This window comes from Stylophora pistillata, chromosome 1 (genome assembly GCF_964205215.1).
Source record: "Stylophora pistillata chromosome 1, jaStyPist1.2, whole genome shotgun sequence".
NCBI classification, from domain to species: domain Eukaryota; kingdom Metazoa; phylum Cnidaria; class Anthozoa; order Scleractinia; family Pocilloporidae; genus Stylophora; species Stylophora pistillata.
Window position 1 is genome coordinate 31,830,925 of NC_142519.1, and position 20,144 is coordinate 31,851,068.

At 39.1% G+C, this 20,144-nt stretch overlaps 3 protein-coding genes across 6 annotated transcripts in view; 2 read left to right on the forward strand and 1 right to left on the reverse strand.

The window, feature by feature from the left end:
* Window positions 1-407: 407 nt before the first annotated feature.
* LOC111334288 (uncharacterized) lies at window positions 408-4,286 on the reverse strand. The gene is made up of 3 exons (XM_022939984.2): window positions 4,145-4,286; window positions 3,466-3,568; window positions 408-1,499 (listed from the first exon to the last, which is right to left on the reverse strand). Exons 2-3 carry the CDS (start codon window positions 3,530-3,532, stop codon window positions 754-756), a joined length of 813 nt encoding a protein of 270 aa, XP_022795719.2. The 5' UTR covers window positions 3,533-3,568; window positions 4,145-4,286; the 3' UTR covers window positions 408-753.
* A 9,272-nt stretch (window positions 4,287-13,558) lies between these two features.
* LOC148742116 (uncharacterized) lies at window positions 13,559-19,839 on the forward strand. Of its 4 annotated transcripts, none has more exons than XM_088751449.1 (4): window positions 13,559-13,694; window positions 16,454-16,523; window positions 17,403-17,475; window positions 17,922-19,839. In XM_088751449.1, exons 3-4 carry the CDS (start codon window positions 17,418-17,420, stop codon window positions 18,659-18,661), a joined length of 798 nt encoding a protein of 265 aa, XP_088607575.1. In that variant the 5' UTR covers window positions 13,559-13,694; window positions 16,454-16,523; window positions 17,403-17,417; the 3' UTR covers window positions 18,662-19,839. The 4 variants fall into 4 exon arrangements, with proteins under 4 accessions (XP_088607575.1, XP_088607576.1, XP_022795704.1 ...); XM_088751450.1 differs by having other exon boundaries at window positions 13,561-13,694; window positions 16,435-16,523; XM_022939969.2 differs by lacking the exon at window positions 13,559-13,694 and adding an exon at window positions 13,749-15,147.
* LOC111334272 (adenosine receptor A2a) overlaps window positions 13,565-20,144 on the forward strand; it is a 35,465-nt gene continuing 28,885 nt past the window's right edge. Inside the window, exon 1 of the mRNA XM_022939958.2 lies at window positions 13,565-13,694. The gene's annotated coding sequence lies outside the window, so the exon portion shown is untranslated. The remainder of the gene's footprint in view (window positions 13,695-20,144) is intronic.

The following is a 20,144-nucleotide window of genomic DNA, read 5'->3' on the forward strand; positions in this document are numbered from 1 at the left end:
GTGGAATCATGGAATCTTGCGTCTTTTTTGTGCCTAGTAACCAGACAAAAAAAGGGCCCCTGATGACTTTCTTCTTATGTTTTTCCTCCATATAATTATAAATTAGAACCAATCAAAGTGTATCTAAAATTCATCATATTATGTGAAACCCAGCTGGGTTGTTTGGGAAAAGAACATGTGAAAGATACTAACCCTTGGGTAATAGATCGCATTCTGATATGGGAGAAAGCCTGACCTCAAGCCACACAGGTGAATACCTGGACATTTTTTACCTTGGCACTTGTCTTGCTAATTGTCACTGTTTTGGCCCAGTAAGACTTAAAAACTCTCACTGTGAAGGGATTTTACAGCAAGCAGCTGTAATGCTTATGCATGGTACAGTGATTGTAATATCGCACAACTGCATGTCAATTCAAAAAAATAACTCTTTATTATGTAGCCCCTCTTATTCAAGAATACATTACTCCCTGCAAGTCGATCCAAATTTTGAATCACGTTACAGTTATTGAACCTCTCTTCAGCACATTTTGTTCATCGGATGAAGTTCTTTTAAACAATGTTATGGCTATTTTTTTAAACTACTGTTCATCTATAAAATATCATTCTTGAATGAATGAAGTGACAGTTATTTGTGTAATCGCAGTCATCTGTATTTTGCCAAGTGTTGACAAAGTTTTTTGTTGTGTGATGTGACAGTGTAACTGTTGGATTGGTTAAGTATGTCTAGTTAGAAGAAGCTCCAAATGTAGCTTTTTACTGCTTCTTCTTCTCCTCCTTTGGGGCATCTGCTGTTTTCTTTTCGGTCTTTTCTACTGGCTTCTTGTCAGCTTTCTTTTCATCGTCATCATCATCATCATCGTCATCGTCGTCGTCATCATCGTCATCATCGTCATCATCGTCGGCTTTCTTGGTGGCATCCTCCTTCTTTTCCACCTTCTCTGGCTTCTCATCCTCCTTCTTTACTTCCTTTTTCTTCTCGTCGTCCTTCTTTCCTCCCTCGCTGCTGTCCTCGCTGTCTTCTTCATCCTCCTTGTCTTCACCATCATCTCCGTCATCTCCTTCATCTCCATCATCTCCATCATCTTCATCATCTTCATCGTCTTCATCGTCTTCATCATCTTCATCATCCTCGTCATCCTCATCATCCAGATCATCAGCCATTTCGTCATCATCATCTTCTTGTTTCTTGTCATCCTTTTCGATCTTCTTGTCCTCTTCATCAGCTTTCTTATCTTCTTCCTTGTCGGCATCTTTTTCTTCAGTTTCCTTATCGTTCACCTTGTCGTCTTCCTTCTCAGGAGCATCGGGGTTGTCCTCCTTGGCTTCATCATTCTCTTTAGGGATTTCGTCCCTCTTCTCTTCATCCATATCATCTCCTTCGCTGCTATCCTCACCGTCATCCTCGTCGTCTGAGTCGTCTGAGTCGTCGGCGTCATCTGCAACATCGTCATCGAAGTCACCGGTGTCGTCCTCTTTGTCTTCTTTCTTCTCCTCGGCCTCTGCGATCCACAGAGTACAACGTGAGTAATTCTCATTTTGACCTTTGCTATACACGCACAGTAATTTTAACTCTTATTTCATTGTATTTTAAACTATTTAATTACAATTACAATATCATCCGGCTAAGTACTTGGGAAACCGTATTTTCAGAAGGTTCAGTTATCTAGCTTTTTTATTAGACAATCTCCATTTCACCGACTTCCACCTCCGACTGACATTCGTCTATCAATTTTTTTGGTGATATTCTTCTATGGAAAAGATTGGGTTCACAAGAGTCTTCTTCCCCTCCCCCTTCGGTCAAGCCTTTTTTCCACTTTCCACTCTCTTCCCCCATTTTTGTAGCTACAATTTTGGTAATGCTTTAAATTCTATCTAGGGATGTTGGGGGAACACTAGAAAAGTTTGTAAATCACTCATCTCTGGTTCGCGATTTAGAAACTTTTCGAAACTTTTTGAAATCCTATCCTAAATAAAATTGTCGAAGAGTATTTGGTAAATTGCTGTGTTTGGTGGCGCAGAGCAATGCAACGACTCATCAAATAAAATGAATATCCTCTAATGACAATGACGAAGAATCTTACAATTCAATAAACGGGTCGTAAGACCGATGCTTAGCACATATAAATAAAGGGTGAAAGTTTCTAAAGAAACTGTAGTGCTGCGTCTTTGGGGGTAACAAAGAAATTTGGTTATATCAACTAAGTTGAAATTGTAAATTGGCCACCGTAACGAGTTGAAAAGCTGACGTTTCGATCGTTAGCCCTTCGTCATTCGCTCTGACGAAGGGCTAACGCTCGAAACGTCAGCTTTTTAATTCGTTACGATGGCCAATTTACAAGGTCAACTTAGTTGATATAACCAAATTACCTTCACACATATAGTTGAGAACTTCAAATACTTTTTAGGGCGATCCAATATTCCGTCGATACTTGCTCTATGGCATGAGCAAAACAAGTATATTTCAGTGCAATAGAATATGCTGCTTCCATTGATGTAAAACTTCTACGTGAAGGCGTAGAAGCAGTGTTTTGTTATAACCAGTTTGTTGTAGGTGTAACTGTGACTAGTAACCTGCTGAATGAGTGATATGCTTGTTATAAACTTTACAGCGGGAATCCCACTTAATCATTCGAGTGCTTCTTCAAAACCTGTTGTGATATCGTAAACATGAGTTTTAGAAAGAATCACCGGCGTCAAAAACGCAGTGTTTTGAGAATCGGATGTTGACTGCCAAGATGTTTGATATAGTTAGAGGTCATAGAAAGGCTTAATTTGCAGGTAGAAAAGTTCAGAGCAAATAAAGATCAATGGCCTGTTCTCTGTCTTGCCCAGAAGAACATGGTTTGAAATTTTCAAAAGATTCCGTAGTTATGATCAAATGTTACATCGAAAACAAATTTTACCTTATTTTGTCACGAATCACGAGCTAAAAGTGTAAATTTGATCTCTATTCCTAATTAAAGCTATTAAAACTATTCCTATTAAAAATGCTCTTTTCTACTGGTTCTTAATCGCAACAGACTATTAAACGAAAGTCATTGAAATAAGTTGGAAAATTATTGATTTTTTTTTTCTACATGTTATTGCACTTTACTTATGTGTTTTTATCTTCAAAGAAGTGGAAATTTTATCTCGAGACTTATGGACAAAAAGTTCCGGTTATTATCAGAATCAAAGTACTGGTTCAAAGGCAGCTATTTGAAATGTTTCTTCTTTCTCGTAAATTCGTTTTAAAGAACTCCTTTCACTGACTTTCTGAAAGCTCCTATCGTGTTCTCTGAACTATGAAACATTTAAGAATTAGCAACTCACTTGTCTGTAAATGGAATCTTTTAAGCATTGACAACGTAATTCACGAATTAAGAATTGCAAGGCGTCAGCGTCAATGAATCGAAGTTAAGAAGATTTTGCAGTTTTTTTCTCGTCATTAAAACTAAAGAAACTTAGTGAGACGACTTTCTTTACCTGGGGCTGGGGCTCCCTGTGTCATGACGATGCCAAAGATAAGGCACAACAGAAAAACGTACTTCATTTTGTTGGATAGGTAATTGTCTCTGGACGCGTAGATCTACCAAGAGAAAACAAACGTTAACACAGCTCGCAAAGGTATTTCCGTCTCATGATGTATTTTTTTTTATCAACGAAGTTCATTATCATTTATTTTAGATTTATAGAAATGTTTTAGTATTCCAAATAGGATTTATGACGAGAGATGATGTAGAAGGACAAACAAGAAGGGGCTCAAACTTAAGAGGAACGTTTGCCCATCAACAGCCTGAATTCATCTGCGACATGAGGATTTCGTTCACTTTTGTCAAGCGAGAAGAGGCGTGCCTCTTTTTATTGACTTGTTACACCTACGAAGCAAAAAAACTCAATCCTTTAAATGAATTAAAATCTTTTCATGCTTGTCGGTGTGTCGTTTTGAAATACAAGAACAGAATTTCAGTCCTTAGATTTTCAAATTGACCTTTCATGATCAAATTTGCGTCTATATCACAAGCCTAAAGAAGATAAAAAATGAACGAAGTGGCAAATTACAATTAACTAGAATCCCCTAAACTAACAACATCTCGCAGGATCTTTAGTCTGTTAAAAATCATAAGCAAGTAGCCCTAAAGGATTGAAAGTGAACGGAACTAACCTTAACTCGGGAGTCTTTCTGGCGGCCTCTTGTCCGGTGTAGATCTTTCGTGGAATGGACGACTGATGATCTAACCGATTTTAGAGGAGTCCAGTGATTAATTATTAACAAGTGACGGTAGCGGTGATTACGTTCCGTGTTAGCTAGGTCATTACGGGTTGTTTACCTTATGCATTTAATAACGCGAAATGCACTTTCATGGCATGTGGTCGCACGCGAGTCGATGATTGGTCGAGAAACCAGTTTACATAATTAACTGTCCAATCAGAGCCAATCGTTTAGAGAATGTGAACAAAACAATCTGTTCATTTTGTTTTGAAACAACCTTTACTGTTTAATTTTACATCATGGTTGCACCCGCAAATTATTGACATACTTAAAGCTGGTTGTCCTAGTCTTGTCGCCCAATCATTTGGCTGAAAGTTCTCCTGATCTGTAGTTTTTAAAAACAATTTTCCAAGAACCTCTCGATGAAGTCCACGTTGTGTGAAACCCCTGCAGTTTTTCTTTAATTCATCATCTAGATGGATTTTCCTTCTTTTTTTTTTTCTCGTTTTACAATTCTCGGTCAGTTTTCCGCTATTTCTTGGCATATATAGCGTTATCATTAATTCTTTTTTTCGTGCCAAGCAACTTTCAATACTTAGTAGATCAGTTTCAGTTTTATCTCATATTATCCAAAAGTTTCAAGTTAATATTAATAGTGTTTTATAAGACAAGATGACTTCAGAAAAAACTATTTGCGTGCGTGCTCGTACTCAGATCATTCACCGTTTCATTTGCGAATGAAACACCCTCCTCGTTGGAAATGGGTTGAGAAACTGTATCCAGTTAAATAATATTGCCTTTAGGGAAAGTTGGATCGAGAAACAGGATTTTGGGCGTGAAGGAAGTCGCCCTGGCTGATAGAGATTTTTTAAATTTTGCCACAATGAGTTGAAGACGTAATGTTAAATATTACCTTAACGTAAATGTTTTGACAATCTTTATTGCTTTTATTGACTTTTATGTCATGCATTTCATAAGTTGGATCGGAAATTACTAGAGGGACCCAAGAATGTGAGCGTATGTGGTAAATGTTTCTTGTTAACCCGCCCCCTCAATACGCTCTTGGGAAACTGGAAGGTTTTGGAACTCATTCTGCAGAAGTCTGTTGATTTGTTCTCGGCTACCTTCCCCCTATCAGATATAATTATTACGCTACAATAATGTCGCGGACATAATTTATAATGTCTTTATAATTGGCGGTCGTTGGTTGAAAGCTGTGGCTTCCTCTTTGCGCTCAAGAATCTGACGAATGAAAACTACGCAAACATGGTTGATTTTACGTGTCATTCTGTAGCGCAAGAAGCTCTACGAAAGCTTGCTTACGCTACAATGAAGACATTTTATGTATTGGTGATTTCTACGGGCTTGGGCCCGTTTTCCGAATTACCCTGAGACCTTAATGTCCCGGAAAGTTCATTTTCGTTTCCAATGTTTCATTCAGGACCGCTTTGTTGACTTTTTTAAAATTGGAACATTAAAAATGTCAAGAATCGAAACAAAGGGCACTACTTTTTGAGCTAAGTCCCGCGTATTCACCTCCAGAATTTATTAGATTTAAGAATATTACTTCGGACAAGTTAAGTTACTGGGACTTGCGTGAAACGCACCTCAGGCTCGTTAAGGTACCGGAATTTTCGAGAAACGGGCCACTGCATGGCAAGGTGACCTGAAACCCACCGCTAAGGGTAGAAATGTAAACTTCATGAAACAGTTTCTCAATGAGATCATTTAGCAATACTGTCAATTGGAGATCAGGATTTAGCCGAAAAAAATAAATGATTTAACAAAATTGTCTAACATTGTTTGAGAAAAGAAACAAACGCTGGGATATCCAGAAAGTGTGAAGAATTTGAGCATCAAAAGGCTAACCTCTTTTATGCGATAGATAGACACTAGAGCTCAGATTAGTTACAATGTCTCAAAGATTCTTTTTCCAAAGAAGCCCGTTCCACTACCAATTTCCACGACAATGTGGTCAGAATTTATGTCGACCCCTCCCTCTTACGTCCACTCGAACTCCAAATCAAAAATGGCCGATTGAATACATGATCGTGCGCCTCTTAACGTTGGCTCGCCCCAGTAGGACGCCTACCCTGCTGGCTATCCTCTCCCAGTCTTCAATTTCCACGACAATGTGGTCAGAATTTATGTCGACCCCTCCCTCTTACGTCGACTCGAACTCCAAATCAAAAATGGCCGATTGAATACATGATCGTGCACCTCTTAATGTTGGCTCCCCCCAGTACGACGCCTACCCTGCTGGCTATCCTCTCCTATTCTTCTCCCATCCTAATTCTTCTCCCTAAGACTCTAACAGTAATCTATGCAAGAGTGAGCAATCAGCCCATAAACACCTTAAATGGCACGCAGGTTTGCTAGCATGAACATGAAGGGGTGCAAACCACGCCTGTTATTATGAAAGAAGCTCACTCGGATAGCTTGCTTGCAGGCGGTAGTATGTGTTTTCAAGTACAAGATTCAGCACGGCGAATGATCGGTCGCCATTTTGGATGGGTGGGAGATTTGGGACGAGTGACAAAGCGACGAGGAGGAGCAGAGAGGCAATTTGTCTGCGCATGTTCAGTAAATTTTTGTTTCAAGCGAGTAACTGCTTCTATGCGCCTGTGTGGGTTCCCCGCTAAAGGGCTGAAGGAGGAAGATGCGTCGGAAAACTACAATGGAACGAGTACTTAAGACAACCTTTCTTGTCATTTTTTTCTCTTTAACTTAGATGGAAGCGTCGTAGTCTTAATATGGTTGTGTGGTGTGCGGAAGGAAGTCACAATCGATGGATTTTCCAAAAGAAAAAGGGTATACAAACGAGTTCAATTGGAGTCCTCTTTAATGATTGTTGGTGCGATCGATGTAGATGATCTTTTTTTTGAATGATACAGGAGGCCTGTCGAAGAGCACAGACGTATTGGAAAGTAATTTAATCGTGTCATTTCTATCTCATCTAATCGAGTACATTTGTGGTACTTACTTCCCTTTGAGCGCTTTTAGAGCTTCAACTGCCAGTGCAAGGTACTCGCAATTTCAGCAAAAAATAAAAATTAATAGAAGTTTATGTTTTGGTTGAAAAATTTTTTCACGAATCACAACCGGCGGAACCGATTCTCTAACAATATATGTTTATTCCTAACCATTTTCACTGCATTACCGCAGTAGGGTAGGACTAGAACGGAACATATGCGAACCATGCGAGTAGTCCACCCAATAAATCCCACCCATCCCACCCCAGGGGAGGACATCCATCACACAGTAATCTCGTGCGTGGGAAATTAACGTCTCCTACCCCTGACCCTGTAGGAGACGGGACCTCCATTTATTCGTCCCTATCCGAGAAGACCAGAATATCTAACCATTTCTTGATGTTCTAGAAAGGTAGCATATTCTTCTCAATTATTTTAAGACCTTGAGTGTTGGCCCGGCCGGGGCTTGAACCCTCGACCTCCGGCACAGCAGTCCAGCGCTCTATCCATTGAGCTAACCGGGAGGCGATTACTTAAGCACAAAATGTCATTGTCGCGTTAAGAAAAGTAAGATAACGTTAGCACTAGAGATATGGTCGTTATAACTTGGGTGAAATGGAGGAATAATAATGGATTTTATCAGAGAAAAGAAACTTTTCAATCATCAGTCTCGAAAATATCGATATCAGCACATATGGTTTACGATGTAAAAAATTTTACTAAAATCTGATTACTTTATTTTGGTCAAATTACCCCTAAACCTCAGCAAGTGAGAATTGCACCACAACAGTTACAAATAAGGTAGACATAACTCCAATATAGCATATTAGTCTTGGCAAGTTGTGCGCAAAGAACAAAGGACTGATAATTTAAACCAGTAGTAAGCTTCTGGTAATAATGACAAACTCTTGAATAACAGCTTGCCACAGTAAATGTCACAGCCATCCATTCTGTCTAACGTACCAATTATTGGGCCACTACACATTACCTTAAACAGAAGAGAACGTAGCAGTTAATTCCTACCATCAATCTCAAGAAATAAGAATTTCAAGATCAAGACACATACAGCAAAGTGAAATATAACTCAACTGACTCGAAATTCATAGGGTACTTCGACTCAAAATTCATTTCGCAAGGCAAAAGCATTCTACTGAAATAAACAGAACAGAATACAGCTGACCCCACTCGTTTCGAATAACACATGAACATGAAGAAAACCGCACCAGTTTTACTCATGAGACAAAGCCCACGCATTTTTTTTGAGGTAAATAGACTAGTTAGACAGTTAGATAAATAAACAATTAACTGACAATAGTGAGGGATTTGGGGGCCATGCGATAAATAAGTTTTACCGAAATTTTTCCTCTAGTTAGCGCATGAAGCTCGGAAAGGCAATAATAAAAATAATCACTAGAATACAGCAAAAAACTAAGCCAAAACCGGAGTTGATTGAGGCAAGACCACAACCGTTGTTAAGACTTATGCCTACCTACCATGTACAACAGACTTGGAGAGCAAATAGGCCAAAGATGGTTGTAAGTCATGACTTGAAAAATCCACTAAAACCTCCCGGAAAATAATTCGCTGACGGTTGTAGTAAGAGCAACCCAATCCTGAAGCTGAAACATTGTTCTAAGCCTAGTGTCCTATGTGACAGCAAGTTGAACTGCTGTACAGTGGCCCTGGGTTTATTCACTTCAAGTTAGTATCACGTGATGAACTGTCTGGCCTGGTTCCTAGATCGACTTTGAAGTCTTGCATGCTAGATCCAATATCCGCGTCAGTCCTCAAAAACTGCTCTGATCTGCTTCTTCCGTTCATTACGAAGGTTAAGAACTATTCTTTGCAGAACTCCATGCTGACTTCAGACATGAAACGAGCCATTGTCAGGCCCTCTCTCAAGAAATCATCACTTGATTACCAACTATACAAGAATCATAGACCTATTTCCAACCTGATGTTTCTCTCCAAGTGTTGCAAGAAGGTAGTCGCGAGTCAATTCATTTCCCATCTGCGAGAAAATAAACCTGAAGAGATTTTCCAATCCGCTTATAAAGTGGGCCATAGCGCTGAATCAGCATTGTTGCGAGTGCATAACGATGTGCCACGTGCACTGGATGATGGAAGGTGTGATGTTGGTACTGTTGGACCTGTCGGCAGCGTTCGACACAGTGGATCATGGCATCTTACTATCGCGTCTCTCCCAGTGCATTGGTGTTCAGGACTCTGCCTACACTTGGTTTGAGTCTTACCTGCCCGGTCGTTCACAGTTCGTCAACTGACCTGCGGTCTTCCCTAGGGGTCTGTGTTGGGCCCAATCCTATATTTGGTCTATGCCTCTCCTCTCGGAGCTATCCTGCGTCGCCATGGTATCGGGTTTCATATATACGCGGACGACACTCAACTATACCTTAGCATGAACACCATTAAAATGGAGAACGTTGCGTCTGCGCGAACTAGGGTTGAAGTTTGTTTGCGTGAGCTGAACCAATGGATGTTTATAAACAATCTCCGGTTAAACAACGACAAGACTGAACTCCTGGTTCTGCATGCTAAACATCGCCTTAAGCTTCTATTAGATTCGATTACTGTGGGTTGATTACTGTCGAGCCCACATCTAACGCACGGAACATTGGTGCCGTCTTCGACGATACCATGAGTTTCGAGGAACACGTCAATGATCTATGCAAGACTGCTTTTTATCACATCAGAAACATTAGTCGCATGCGTCCATGCCTTAGTATTGACTCAAGCAAAACACTAGTGCATGCATTAGTAACGTCTCGCTCAGATCATTATAATTCGCTTCTTTATGGCCTACCTGATTATCTTACTCAGAGACTACAATATATTATGAACGCGGCGGAAAAAGTGATCACTTGCAAGCGAAAGTTTGATCGTGTCACACCACTACTTATTGAGCTACACTGGCTCCCCATTCGTCAGCGTATTATTTTTAAGATCTTACTGCACACCTTCAAGGCACTCCATGGTGCGACTCCAACGTACTTGACTGAGCTCATCAGTCCTTATGTTCCACGGCGAGCTCTCAGCTCTGCTGACCAACTCAGTTCTACTGGAGCAACCAACACACAAGCTCAAATTTACTGGCCTGAGGGCTTTCTCAGTGTGCGCGCCTTACCTCTGGAACTCGGTTCCATCTTCCATTTGAGATTAAAAGCAGCGCATCTGTCTCTATTTTTAAAGCTAAGCTTAAGATCTATCTTTTGATTTTTAGGACTTTAATTTTAGACTTGATTTTTTCGATTCTTAGGACTTTTTTACATGTTCTAGTGTATAGGTTATAATAATTTGACACTGTAAAGTGCATTTGGGTGTTAGAAAAATACGCTACAAAATAAATTACAACTATTATTATTATTATTATTATTATTATTATTGAAGTGTGATTTGATGCTTGGGGGCCACCTCAAACTTAACACAATTTTAATTCGAAGTTGAAAATAAGATCAAAATCTAAATTTCCATCTTTCATCGGATCAAATATCACGATCGTCTCCACATACAACTTCGTGATTCACATCGCGTTTTGTTCGCACTTTGATCGTTAAAATATCCTCAACCGAAGTCAAGAGCCGGAAAACACCACGAGTATCCACAGAGTTAGAAATGTTGGCAAACTTGTCATATTCCTTCGTCCCTTATCAAAAAATATTACAAAAAGGTGTTGATCGTCCAGTTGAAAACTCGCAGAAGCGCGTTGAAAAGATTAAAATGGCGCCCAACGCGCCAAACTAATTCTACCTGTGCATGCACAGACAAAATGCCTCTCTGCTATGCTACGAGGAGGAGAAAAAAACAAAAAAACCTCGTTTTTCTCCCCTTCCCCACTCCCCCTCGCTTTGTCACTCGTCCCTGATCTTCCACCCGTCCGATGTGGCGACCGAATACTCCCCGCACTGAATACCTCTCGCAAGCACGCTATCACTCGGAATATTGAGCACTCTAACACAACGCCTCAATACAGCCTATTTAGCTTAAGTTAACAACGCGTAGAGTCCGTAGCCATTGTTAGTAATTGCCGCATGCATTAGTCGATACTCAGGTGAGTTTTTGTGGCACAGTTTAGTGAGAGCTTATGCGTATAAAGATGGTCGTTAGAGACTTGTGGCCCGTCAGTTGTAGATAAAATGACGCTTGTCACGGAACAAAACGACGCCATACTGTTATAACTAGGGAATATTATATTCAATGTTATTTTGTTCGCACTACGCGAATTATGTTGTTTGTTTTGCGAAAAAAATCTGTCATCGCGGAACCATTTTCAATGCGAACGATCTTTTTGACCCACCAAAATTATCGCAAGTGTAACCAAACTTCAAAGATGCCGTCAACTAGATTTTTAATCGCATGCCAGAATTTTCTACAGTCAACATAATGGATCTCTGGACAATATACTGAGCGCATTTACAATTTATTTATATCGTAGCGTGCATTTTGTGATTGCAAGGCACGAAAACGGAATTATAAGATTTGCTTGAGGCGCGGTGAAGAACGTGAGCCGGCTTATTTGCTTTCAACCCACGTTACACCCTCCAAGTGCATTTTTAATGCAGCTCAGTGATCATGACGCAAGCCTCAAAGCCTGGAGCGGTTTTTGATAACAGCGTCTATTGACTGGTGGGCGCTGAAACCACCAAGGTGAGAACAAAAGAACGAAAACTGTTCAACCCTAGCAGCAGTCGGCCGTTCAATGTCGTATTACTTTTCGTGTTTGTTTATACGTAAACCGAATAATAATGATAATAATAATAATCTTTAGACAGGGTGCGTTCTCACAAAAAGTCGTTTTCAGAACGGCCCTGTATAAAATAAATTAATAAAGGAAAAATAAATACAAATTACAGACGTTGAGAAAATATATAAGCTAAAGGGATAGAATTACTACATCACAATACTCAAGATTATGTAAAAAGGCGAAAAATTGGTAATTTACAAAATACTACGATAAAGACTGCACTTTCATTTTAAACAATAAAATTGATTTAGATTCCTGAATATCTGGATTAAGATTGTTAAAATCATTTGATGCCTGATATGTTAGTTTTTGTTTTCCCCAGTTTTTTTTGGGAGCTGGAAGATGCAGTTTGTTACATTGGCGGGTATTATAATTATGAAAGGCAGTGTTATGCTTAAAATTAAAATCAAAGTCAATGATGTTCTACAAGCATCTAAAAATAAAAACGCATCGGTGCATCTGTCGCCTGACTTTAATAGCACCGAACTGACTTTAATAGTACAATTTTGACGTAATCAAGCACTTTGATCGTTTGCGGTTAGTAGCAGAGTTCAGTTATAAGATTTTATGGTAATGCACATGACTTGGTTGATGCTTAAGATTCCGAGTGCTTAATGGCTGACTGTGTTTTCTGGTATGTATTGCACAACTAATATATACTTCCACTAAAACGAGTTTGCTATTTTCTGGCGCCGTCTTTGCGGAGGTTAAAAGGGTAGAAACTCCAACGCACTGGCTATCGTTATTGCGTAATAATTATGGGATAATGAACAGATTTTCGCACTGATTAAACTGTAGGAAGTTTGCAAGTTTGTTTATCCGTATTCCATCTGGCTATCAACCTAACAACCAATATTTAGAATCCACATTGTTACCGGACTTAAGATCTCTCCTCGATAAAGCGATTGGCAAAACTCACGGCTATCTTTTGACTTCTTCTCGGTCAGCGTGTGTCCACCATTGTTTTAGAGTGCCATTATGTAGTTCTTCAATCAAACCGATAGAGGTAACACATTAATAACTCAGATAAACAGATCGCACGTTCTCGATGTACACTGCCACAGAAAGCGGTAACTGAAATATAAGCAGTCGACAAGCGAGAAGCCGGAGAACATAACTACGAAAAATTTTCCAAAGACGAATTCATCTCGATCTGTCTTTTCACTCTCCTTTTATTAACATTGATTTATTTTCCTAAATTTTCATCAAGCAAATATCCTAAGGGCACTATTTTAACTATGTATGTATGTATGTATGTATGTATGTAAATCTTTATTTAAACACGGAAAATCATCAGTTACAGAATAAAAACTAAGATTAATCAACTGCTTTACATGATTGCCGTGTGGGAATCCTATATATCGACTACGTTAAAGTAAACTACTATGGTAAAGAGCTTTTAAAATATTTTTGTTTTCCACTTAAAATTTTGTTTTATTCATTGACGTCAGTGAAATGTTTGATTTCACTTGAATGAAAAGTGCGTTTGAATAGTCTTATGGCTTCCTCCTCGATTTAAGTAGGTTGTTTAGCTTTGAGTTTTACTTGATCATTGATTGCATGCTGAGAAAATGGCGCTAGAATACACCTGTCCAGCAATCGTCATTTACCAGCGTCTGCTTTCTCATTTTACAGCTGTCAAATTGCACGATATTACAGCTTCTGGAATAAAAAGAAGTCTTCCAGTCTACACAAGCCGGAATTGAGACTGTACAAAACGAACGTTCCACTCGCAGCAGGAGAACGTATTTAAAGGAATAAGTTGAGTTGTGTAAGTTGTGTTTTATTATTGTAGCTATGCTGCGGAAGCTTTTTTTTTTTCTTCATACTACACCGTGTAGGAGAGAATTTCTCACTTGCTGTACCATTCAAAGAATTGCGTAGAAGGCGTAATTATATAACTGTCCCCACGCGAGCGAGGGCAGAATGCCAACCACGCATATAGGTTATAATAATTTGACACTGTAAAGCGCATTTGGGCGTTAGGAAAATGCGCTACAGACATAAATTACAATTATTATTATTATTATTATTATTATTATTATTATTATTATTATTAAAGTGTGATTTCATGCTTGGGGGCCACCTCAAACTTAACATAATTTTACTTCGAAGTTGAAAATAAGATCAAAATCTAAATTTCCATCTTTCATCGGATCAAATATCTCACGATCGTCTCCACATACAACTTCGTGATTCACATCGCGTTTTGTTCGCACTTTGATCGTTAAAATATCCTCAACCGAAGTCAAGAGCCGGAAAACACCACGAGTATCCACAAAGTTAGAAATGTTGGCAAACTTGTCATATTCCTTCGTCCCTTATCAAAAAATATTACAAAAAGGTGTTGATCGTCCAGTTGAAAACCCGCAGAAGCGCGTTGCAAAGATTAAAATGGCGCTCAACGCGCCAAACTAATTCTACCTGTGCATGCACAGACAAAATGCCTCTCTGCTATGCTACGAGGAGGAGAAAAAAACAGAAAAACCTCGTTTTTCTCCCCTTCCCCACTCCCCCTCGCTTTGTCACTCGTCCCTGATCTTCCACCCGTCCGATGTGGCGACCGAATACTCCCCGCACTGAATACCTCTTGCAAGCACGCTATCGCTCGGAATATTGAGGGGCTCTAACACAACACCCCAATACAGCATATCAATCAATCAATCAATCAATTTATTTAACGTGGTCAGAACGCTTAGCTAAAAGCTAGTTTACAGGTACGCCACGAAATAAAAAGAAAAAAGGAAATTATAAAGCCTTGTGAAGGTATATAAATTTAAATAAATTAAGAATTAAGAACTAGAATATATAAAATGTAAAATGTAATCATTAAAAACAGGCTAATATTAAAATATAAGAATTTAATAATGTAGTCAACGAGTTGAAATATAATTAAAAATAGATCCTCACCGCGCTAGAGTCCCGTGAGATCTAATGTTTTTAAGTAATTTTTAAAACTAGTAAATGTCTGTATCTTTCGAGACTCGTCCGGTAAAGCGTTCCATAGTTTCGATGCAGCATATCTCCATGATCTTAACCCGAAGGTTGTTGATTTTACTTTTGGGAGGTCCAGTATTGTGGTGCCCCTAAGATTATAAGTGGAGCACCTAACTGTTATAAGATCACGTAAGCTTTTTGGTCCTACATATATTTAGTTTGAGTTAACAACGCGTACAGTCCGTAGCCATTGTTAGTAATTGCCGCATGCATTAGTCGATACTCAGGTGAGTTTTTGTGGCACAGTTTAGTGAGAGCTTATGCGTATAAAGGTGGTCGTTAGAGACTTGTGGCCCGTCAGTTGTAGATAAAATGACGCTTGTCACGGAACGAAACGACGCCATACTGTTATAACTAGGGAATATTATAGTCAATGTTATTTTGTTCGCACTACGCGAAATGTTGTTTGTTTTACAAAAAAATCTGTTATCGCGGAACCATTTTCAATGCGAACGATCTTTTTGACCCATCAAAATTTTCGCAAGTGCAACCAAACTTCAAAGATGCCGTCAAGATTTGGAGGCCTACAAATTTTTGTTGGGCGAGAAAATCAATTGTTTCTTGACAGATACCCTTCAACTGGTCATCATATTTCGTAATTGAACATAGCTTTAGTAAGTTGCCGAATGACTGTCCCCATTTTCAAATGTCTACCGAAAAAGACTTCGGGGAAGATACGATTTCAAACCAGGATTCTGCTGGTCGACGGCACCGTCGACGTCTGTTGAGTAGCTGAGTTAAAGTCTCCATAATCCGAATCCTTTCCAAAAATACCTGAAGTAATTGTTGATTAGCCACAATCAGCAAAGAAGGGCGATCGAAACATTTCCCGGGAACATTTTGCTTTGCGATTAGTCCTTGACCAGAAAAACATAAAAGAAAACGCTCTGTACGAAATTGTCGGTATCGATTTCGATCGATTGACATTTATGGACACACAAATAATTCGCACGCCTCTAGTGCGAAAGCTATTACGAAAGCAAAAAATTCCTCGTTGCAAAATTTCAATTTTTTTGCGAATGCCAAACCAAATTTTTCGGTATAGTGCGAACAGGGCCTAAAACCGGATCGAGTGATATGACCACACAAGGTCTGAAGTAAAGCCCCAAACTCTTGAACAAAAGTTTATCTTTCAGGTTGCAATGAACGCTTTTCAGTCTACTAATTTATTGTGTTTTTCTCGTCACCATGTTCCCACCAATAGCGCAGCTCCACTTTCTGCATAAAACCCACACACAACCCACAATTCCTCAACTCGCTCTGACGAAGGGTTAACGCTCGAAACGTCAGTTTTTTAACTCTTTACGGTGGCCAAACTACTTTGTTACCCCCACCGACGCAGCACCACGGTTTCTTTAGAAACTTACCCCCTTTTTTCTCAAGTAAAGTGCTGTCCATATCAGTTATAACGTGCGCTTGTCCTATCTCTCGTAATCCTTCGGTTGTACATAAATTAATATCTACTACTAATACTAAAACAAAACGAAATATGCTGTAATATCATTTTCATGTAGACTTTGCCGCTCTATTCAGGGAATGCATCAAGGCTTTACAAATGAATGACAACACCGCTAGGAAGCAAGACTAAAACAAAGCAGTCTCTGTGAGTTTACCTTTGTAGTTTAAGTACTTATGCGTGTCCAATTAACCCACATGCATCAAAATATTCAAAACCGTCTGAGAATTGGAAATGACTGAAAGCGCTCAGGTTTGCGCTTTGTAGTTAATATTTAACAATTATTCACCGAAGGCGAGGTGAATATCGTCGATTAATCTCCGAGACGAAGTCGAGGGGATTATTCGACAATATTCAGCGAACCTGAGGCGAATAATTGTTTTAGTATAATTTCAGAGCTGAGCAACAGAGAAATTTCGAAAATCATAACATTTTAGTAACATTTATTAACACTTTATTTTAACATTTTATAAGCCGCGTGGAGCAGTTTATATAGTGTCATATAAGGAACCGCTCGACCAATCAGATTGCTGGAGACTCTTTGCTCAGCTCTGAAATTATACTAATATCAAATACAAAGTTCAAAGGTTCTTTGCTGCACCGTCTTTACCAAGTGGTTCGTATCAACAGAATTTCAATTTGTCAACCTTACGATAACCAATTTCAAAATATTGTCCACAAATTTTGTGGTAAAATCCAGGCGAAGTGATATAAAATACAGTTATTTTGTTAATGTTTTCTAATGGATTGGAAGTGATTTGCGAACCGGTCAAAAGGTTCTATTTCTAATTAAAACAACCGGCCGTTGATTTACTCCTGTGCGACTTCGTGACAGGCAAGCACTTATAACCTGCGAGTGGTCTGATGGAGACTTGGACCAACTCATGAGATCTATCATGTAGACATGGTCCGAAATAAATTTTTGAGCCAACATTTAAATGAGTGTTGATATAAATGAATGGGTATAAATAAGATCAAGATCTAAAAGCAATATCTGGTTACCTTTTATGTGAAATATTTTCACAGGTGGTAATAATACTAATGGGTTCATATGTTGATATATGTCCTGGAAACGCCACAGGAGCTAACAGAGTTGCTGGTAAGAAAAGACTAACAGTATTACAGCCACGCGTGAATTATTACGCTGGTAAACCGAAAAAAAAAAAAACAACTATTTATCGCTTATACAAGGAAACTATGTTATCTGATACGATAGGGTTGTATCAAAGGATTTTGGTTTGGGGAGGAGCAAGAAGGGCAGAGAAAACGGGATACATGAGAAGTCGGCACAGTTTTAAGAGCAAGAAAGTCTTTGAATACCAAAGGGTCACAGGGTGCATTAGTTTTCTTACGGGTCTATTATCTTTGTCACAATCTTAAGTGAGGGTCGTTTGATAAACAGAAATTATTAACGTTTCGTGAGGGAGAAAAGGGCTCTTTCCTCTTTCTGAGCGGAAAATTTAGTATAGCCTCCTTGGAATGTGAAAGGGTGTATAATGTTTATCAATTCAAACATGATTTGTTTGTTTCCCCCGTTTTTCACAGCTCACTATAATGTTCTTGCAAAGAACTATGACTATTTCTACAAAGAGCGCCATGAAGCTCAGTTCAAAATCTTGATGAAATACTTGGATTTAAAGTCTGACCATCTTGTGGTCGACCTTGCCAGTGGAACGGGCGTCCATGGTGAAAAACTGGTCGAGAGTTTCAAACTGAAAAGTCCCGTATGGTGTGTAGAACCTTCTTCAGAAATGCAAAAAGTGGCTAAGGGAAAGAAAGGTGTGCTTACCATCGAAAAAACCGTAGAAGAATTCTTGGATGATCTAGACAAACAGAATCGCTTCGACTTCGCCTTGTGTGTCGGCTCAGTTCATCATTTCAGCGATCCTGTGAAAGTTTACAAGGGCGTAGAATTGTGTTTGACGCCAGATGGTGTCTTCATGGTCGTGCAAGTTGGCGAATTAGTTTCTTTCCCTTTGTTCAAGAAAGCAAAGAATCGTCTTACCTCTTTCGTTTCCGACAGAAAGGAATGTTCTTCTGCCTATCTTCGATCAGCTAATTTTGAGGTTGAAGTTTCAGAAGAGCGGTTAGCTTTCGTGGTTAAGAAATACAAGTGGTATGACATGCTGCGAGGACGGTTTCACAGTACATTGAGGGAGTTGAGTGACGAGGAAATCGAGGAAGGAATTGACGAACTAAACAAAGGAATCCTTCAACATGCAAAGGGAGATGATGATATCCCCATTTCCATGAATTTGTTCATATTTATCGCTAAGAAAATGTAAGCATTAATGATTGTGGAGTTAATTTTTTTTCTCTCCAAATTGTTTGGATGGATGATTCAGTGTTATTTTGCACCCCGAGGATACTGTTAACGTTCGCCTGCTTTTAAGTTCTCAAAGCGATCTGGTGGTTGATGACTTCCTTAAGTGAATGACTTTTACAAGTAAATGCTTATTCATTTTTCAATATTGGAAACTATACGAGAGAGGCAGCACACTGTGCTCTAAACCGGAAGCTAATAGATTGTCAGGGAAATAACTGCACTCTACGTCATTTACATGCACGATGGTTAATTGTATCTTATGATTATCCTACTCTAGCCATGATAGAACTTATGAAAAAATACAAGCTGTCGAAAAAAAGAAAAAAGACGCTAAACGTTCAAAAAAATTATTATGAACCTTAAAAAAAAAAAAAAAAAAGTACGATACTGTACTAAACGCTTTTAAGTTGTTTGGTCTGCGAAGTTGTAAGTTTGAGGCAGAATTTTGTTAATTGAATTGTGTTTTTTAAGTAAGAAAAAAGTGCACCTTAAGAACAAAATATGAAGCTGAAAATATATGAAGAGTTATTCTCATGTTGCAGCATGCTTGGGTGGTTCTTTTTGAAGATTGGATGAAGGTCAACGCAAGATAATTCCTGTAGGTTTGATTTCAAGGCGTGTTCTCATTGCTGTCCCTCTTGTCGGCCCTGCCATATATACTAAATAAGATTAGACTTGACTCGGCAAAAGAAAGTCAGTTATCTCAAACAACGCGCCTAATGCTGCTGCATTAAATTGGTGGCGAAAAGAAAATGTAATGAATGACAATAATGAAATGAACATTGATATGAAATGGCGACATGTCTGGTTAGATCCTTATTTCGCAGCGGAAGCTACATTTCAAGAACTGCTTTAGGCATCGAGCCTATTCGTTGGGCATCATTACTAGCACTCGGTAACTTTCAGTTGGTGGTACAAGTCAATGCTTTTGTACTAGGGGAAAGGCAGACAACCATGGAAAACGCAGGTGGCCCAAGCGTACTATGTGTGTTTTTGTGGTCTAAATAACATTAACGGTGATACATAGCAGATTAAGATCGAATTCTAAGCGTGAGCGTGGGCCGTTAAAAAGAGTAAAAATTGTAAACAAGTTAAGAAAAAATTAAAAAGGATAATAAAAGCAAGGAATATAACGTATGGAGTCTCCTTACCTTTTTTCCGTAGCCGCTCTGTCGCCAATCTGACCAAATAAAAGACTAATGGATAAAGGGTGAAAGTTTCTAAAGAAACTGTGGTGCTGCGTCGGTGGGGGTAACAAGTAATTTGGTTATATCAACTAAGTTGAAATTGTAAATTGGCCACCGCAAGGAGTTAAAAAGCTGACGTGTCGAGCGTTAGCCCTTCGTCAGAACGAATGACGAAGGGCTAACGCTCGAAACGTCAGCTTTTTAACTCGTTACAGTGGCCAATTTACGATTTCAATTTAGTGGATATAACCAAAT

What these genes read in the sequence shown, in the direction of transcription:
- LOC111334288 (XM_022939984.2), bottom strand. Translation starts at nt 3,532, where the DNA reads ATGAAGTACGTTTTTCTGTTGTGCCTTATCTTTGGCATCGTCATGACA. An exon ending in ACAGGGAGCCCCAGCCCCAG is followed by an intron (nt 1,500 to 3,465) that starts GTAAAGAAAGTC and finishes TGTGGATCGCAG; the next exon opens with AGGCCGAGGAGAAGAAAGAA.
- LOC148742116 (XM_088751449.1), top strand. Translation starts at nt 17,418, where the DNA reads ATGGGTTCATATGTTGATATATGTCCTGGAAACGCCACAGGAGCTAAC. An exon ending in AGGAGCTAACAGAGTTGCTG is followed by an intron (nt 17,476 to 17,921) that starts GTAAGAAAAGAC and finishes CGTTTTTCACAG; the next exon opens with CTCACTATAATGTTCTTGCA.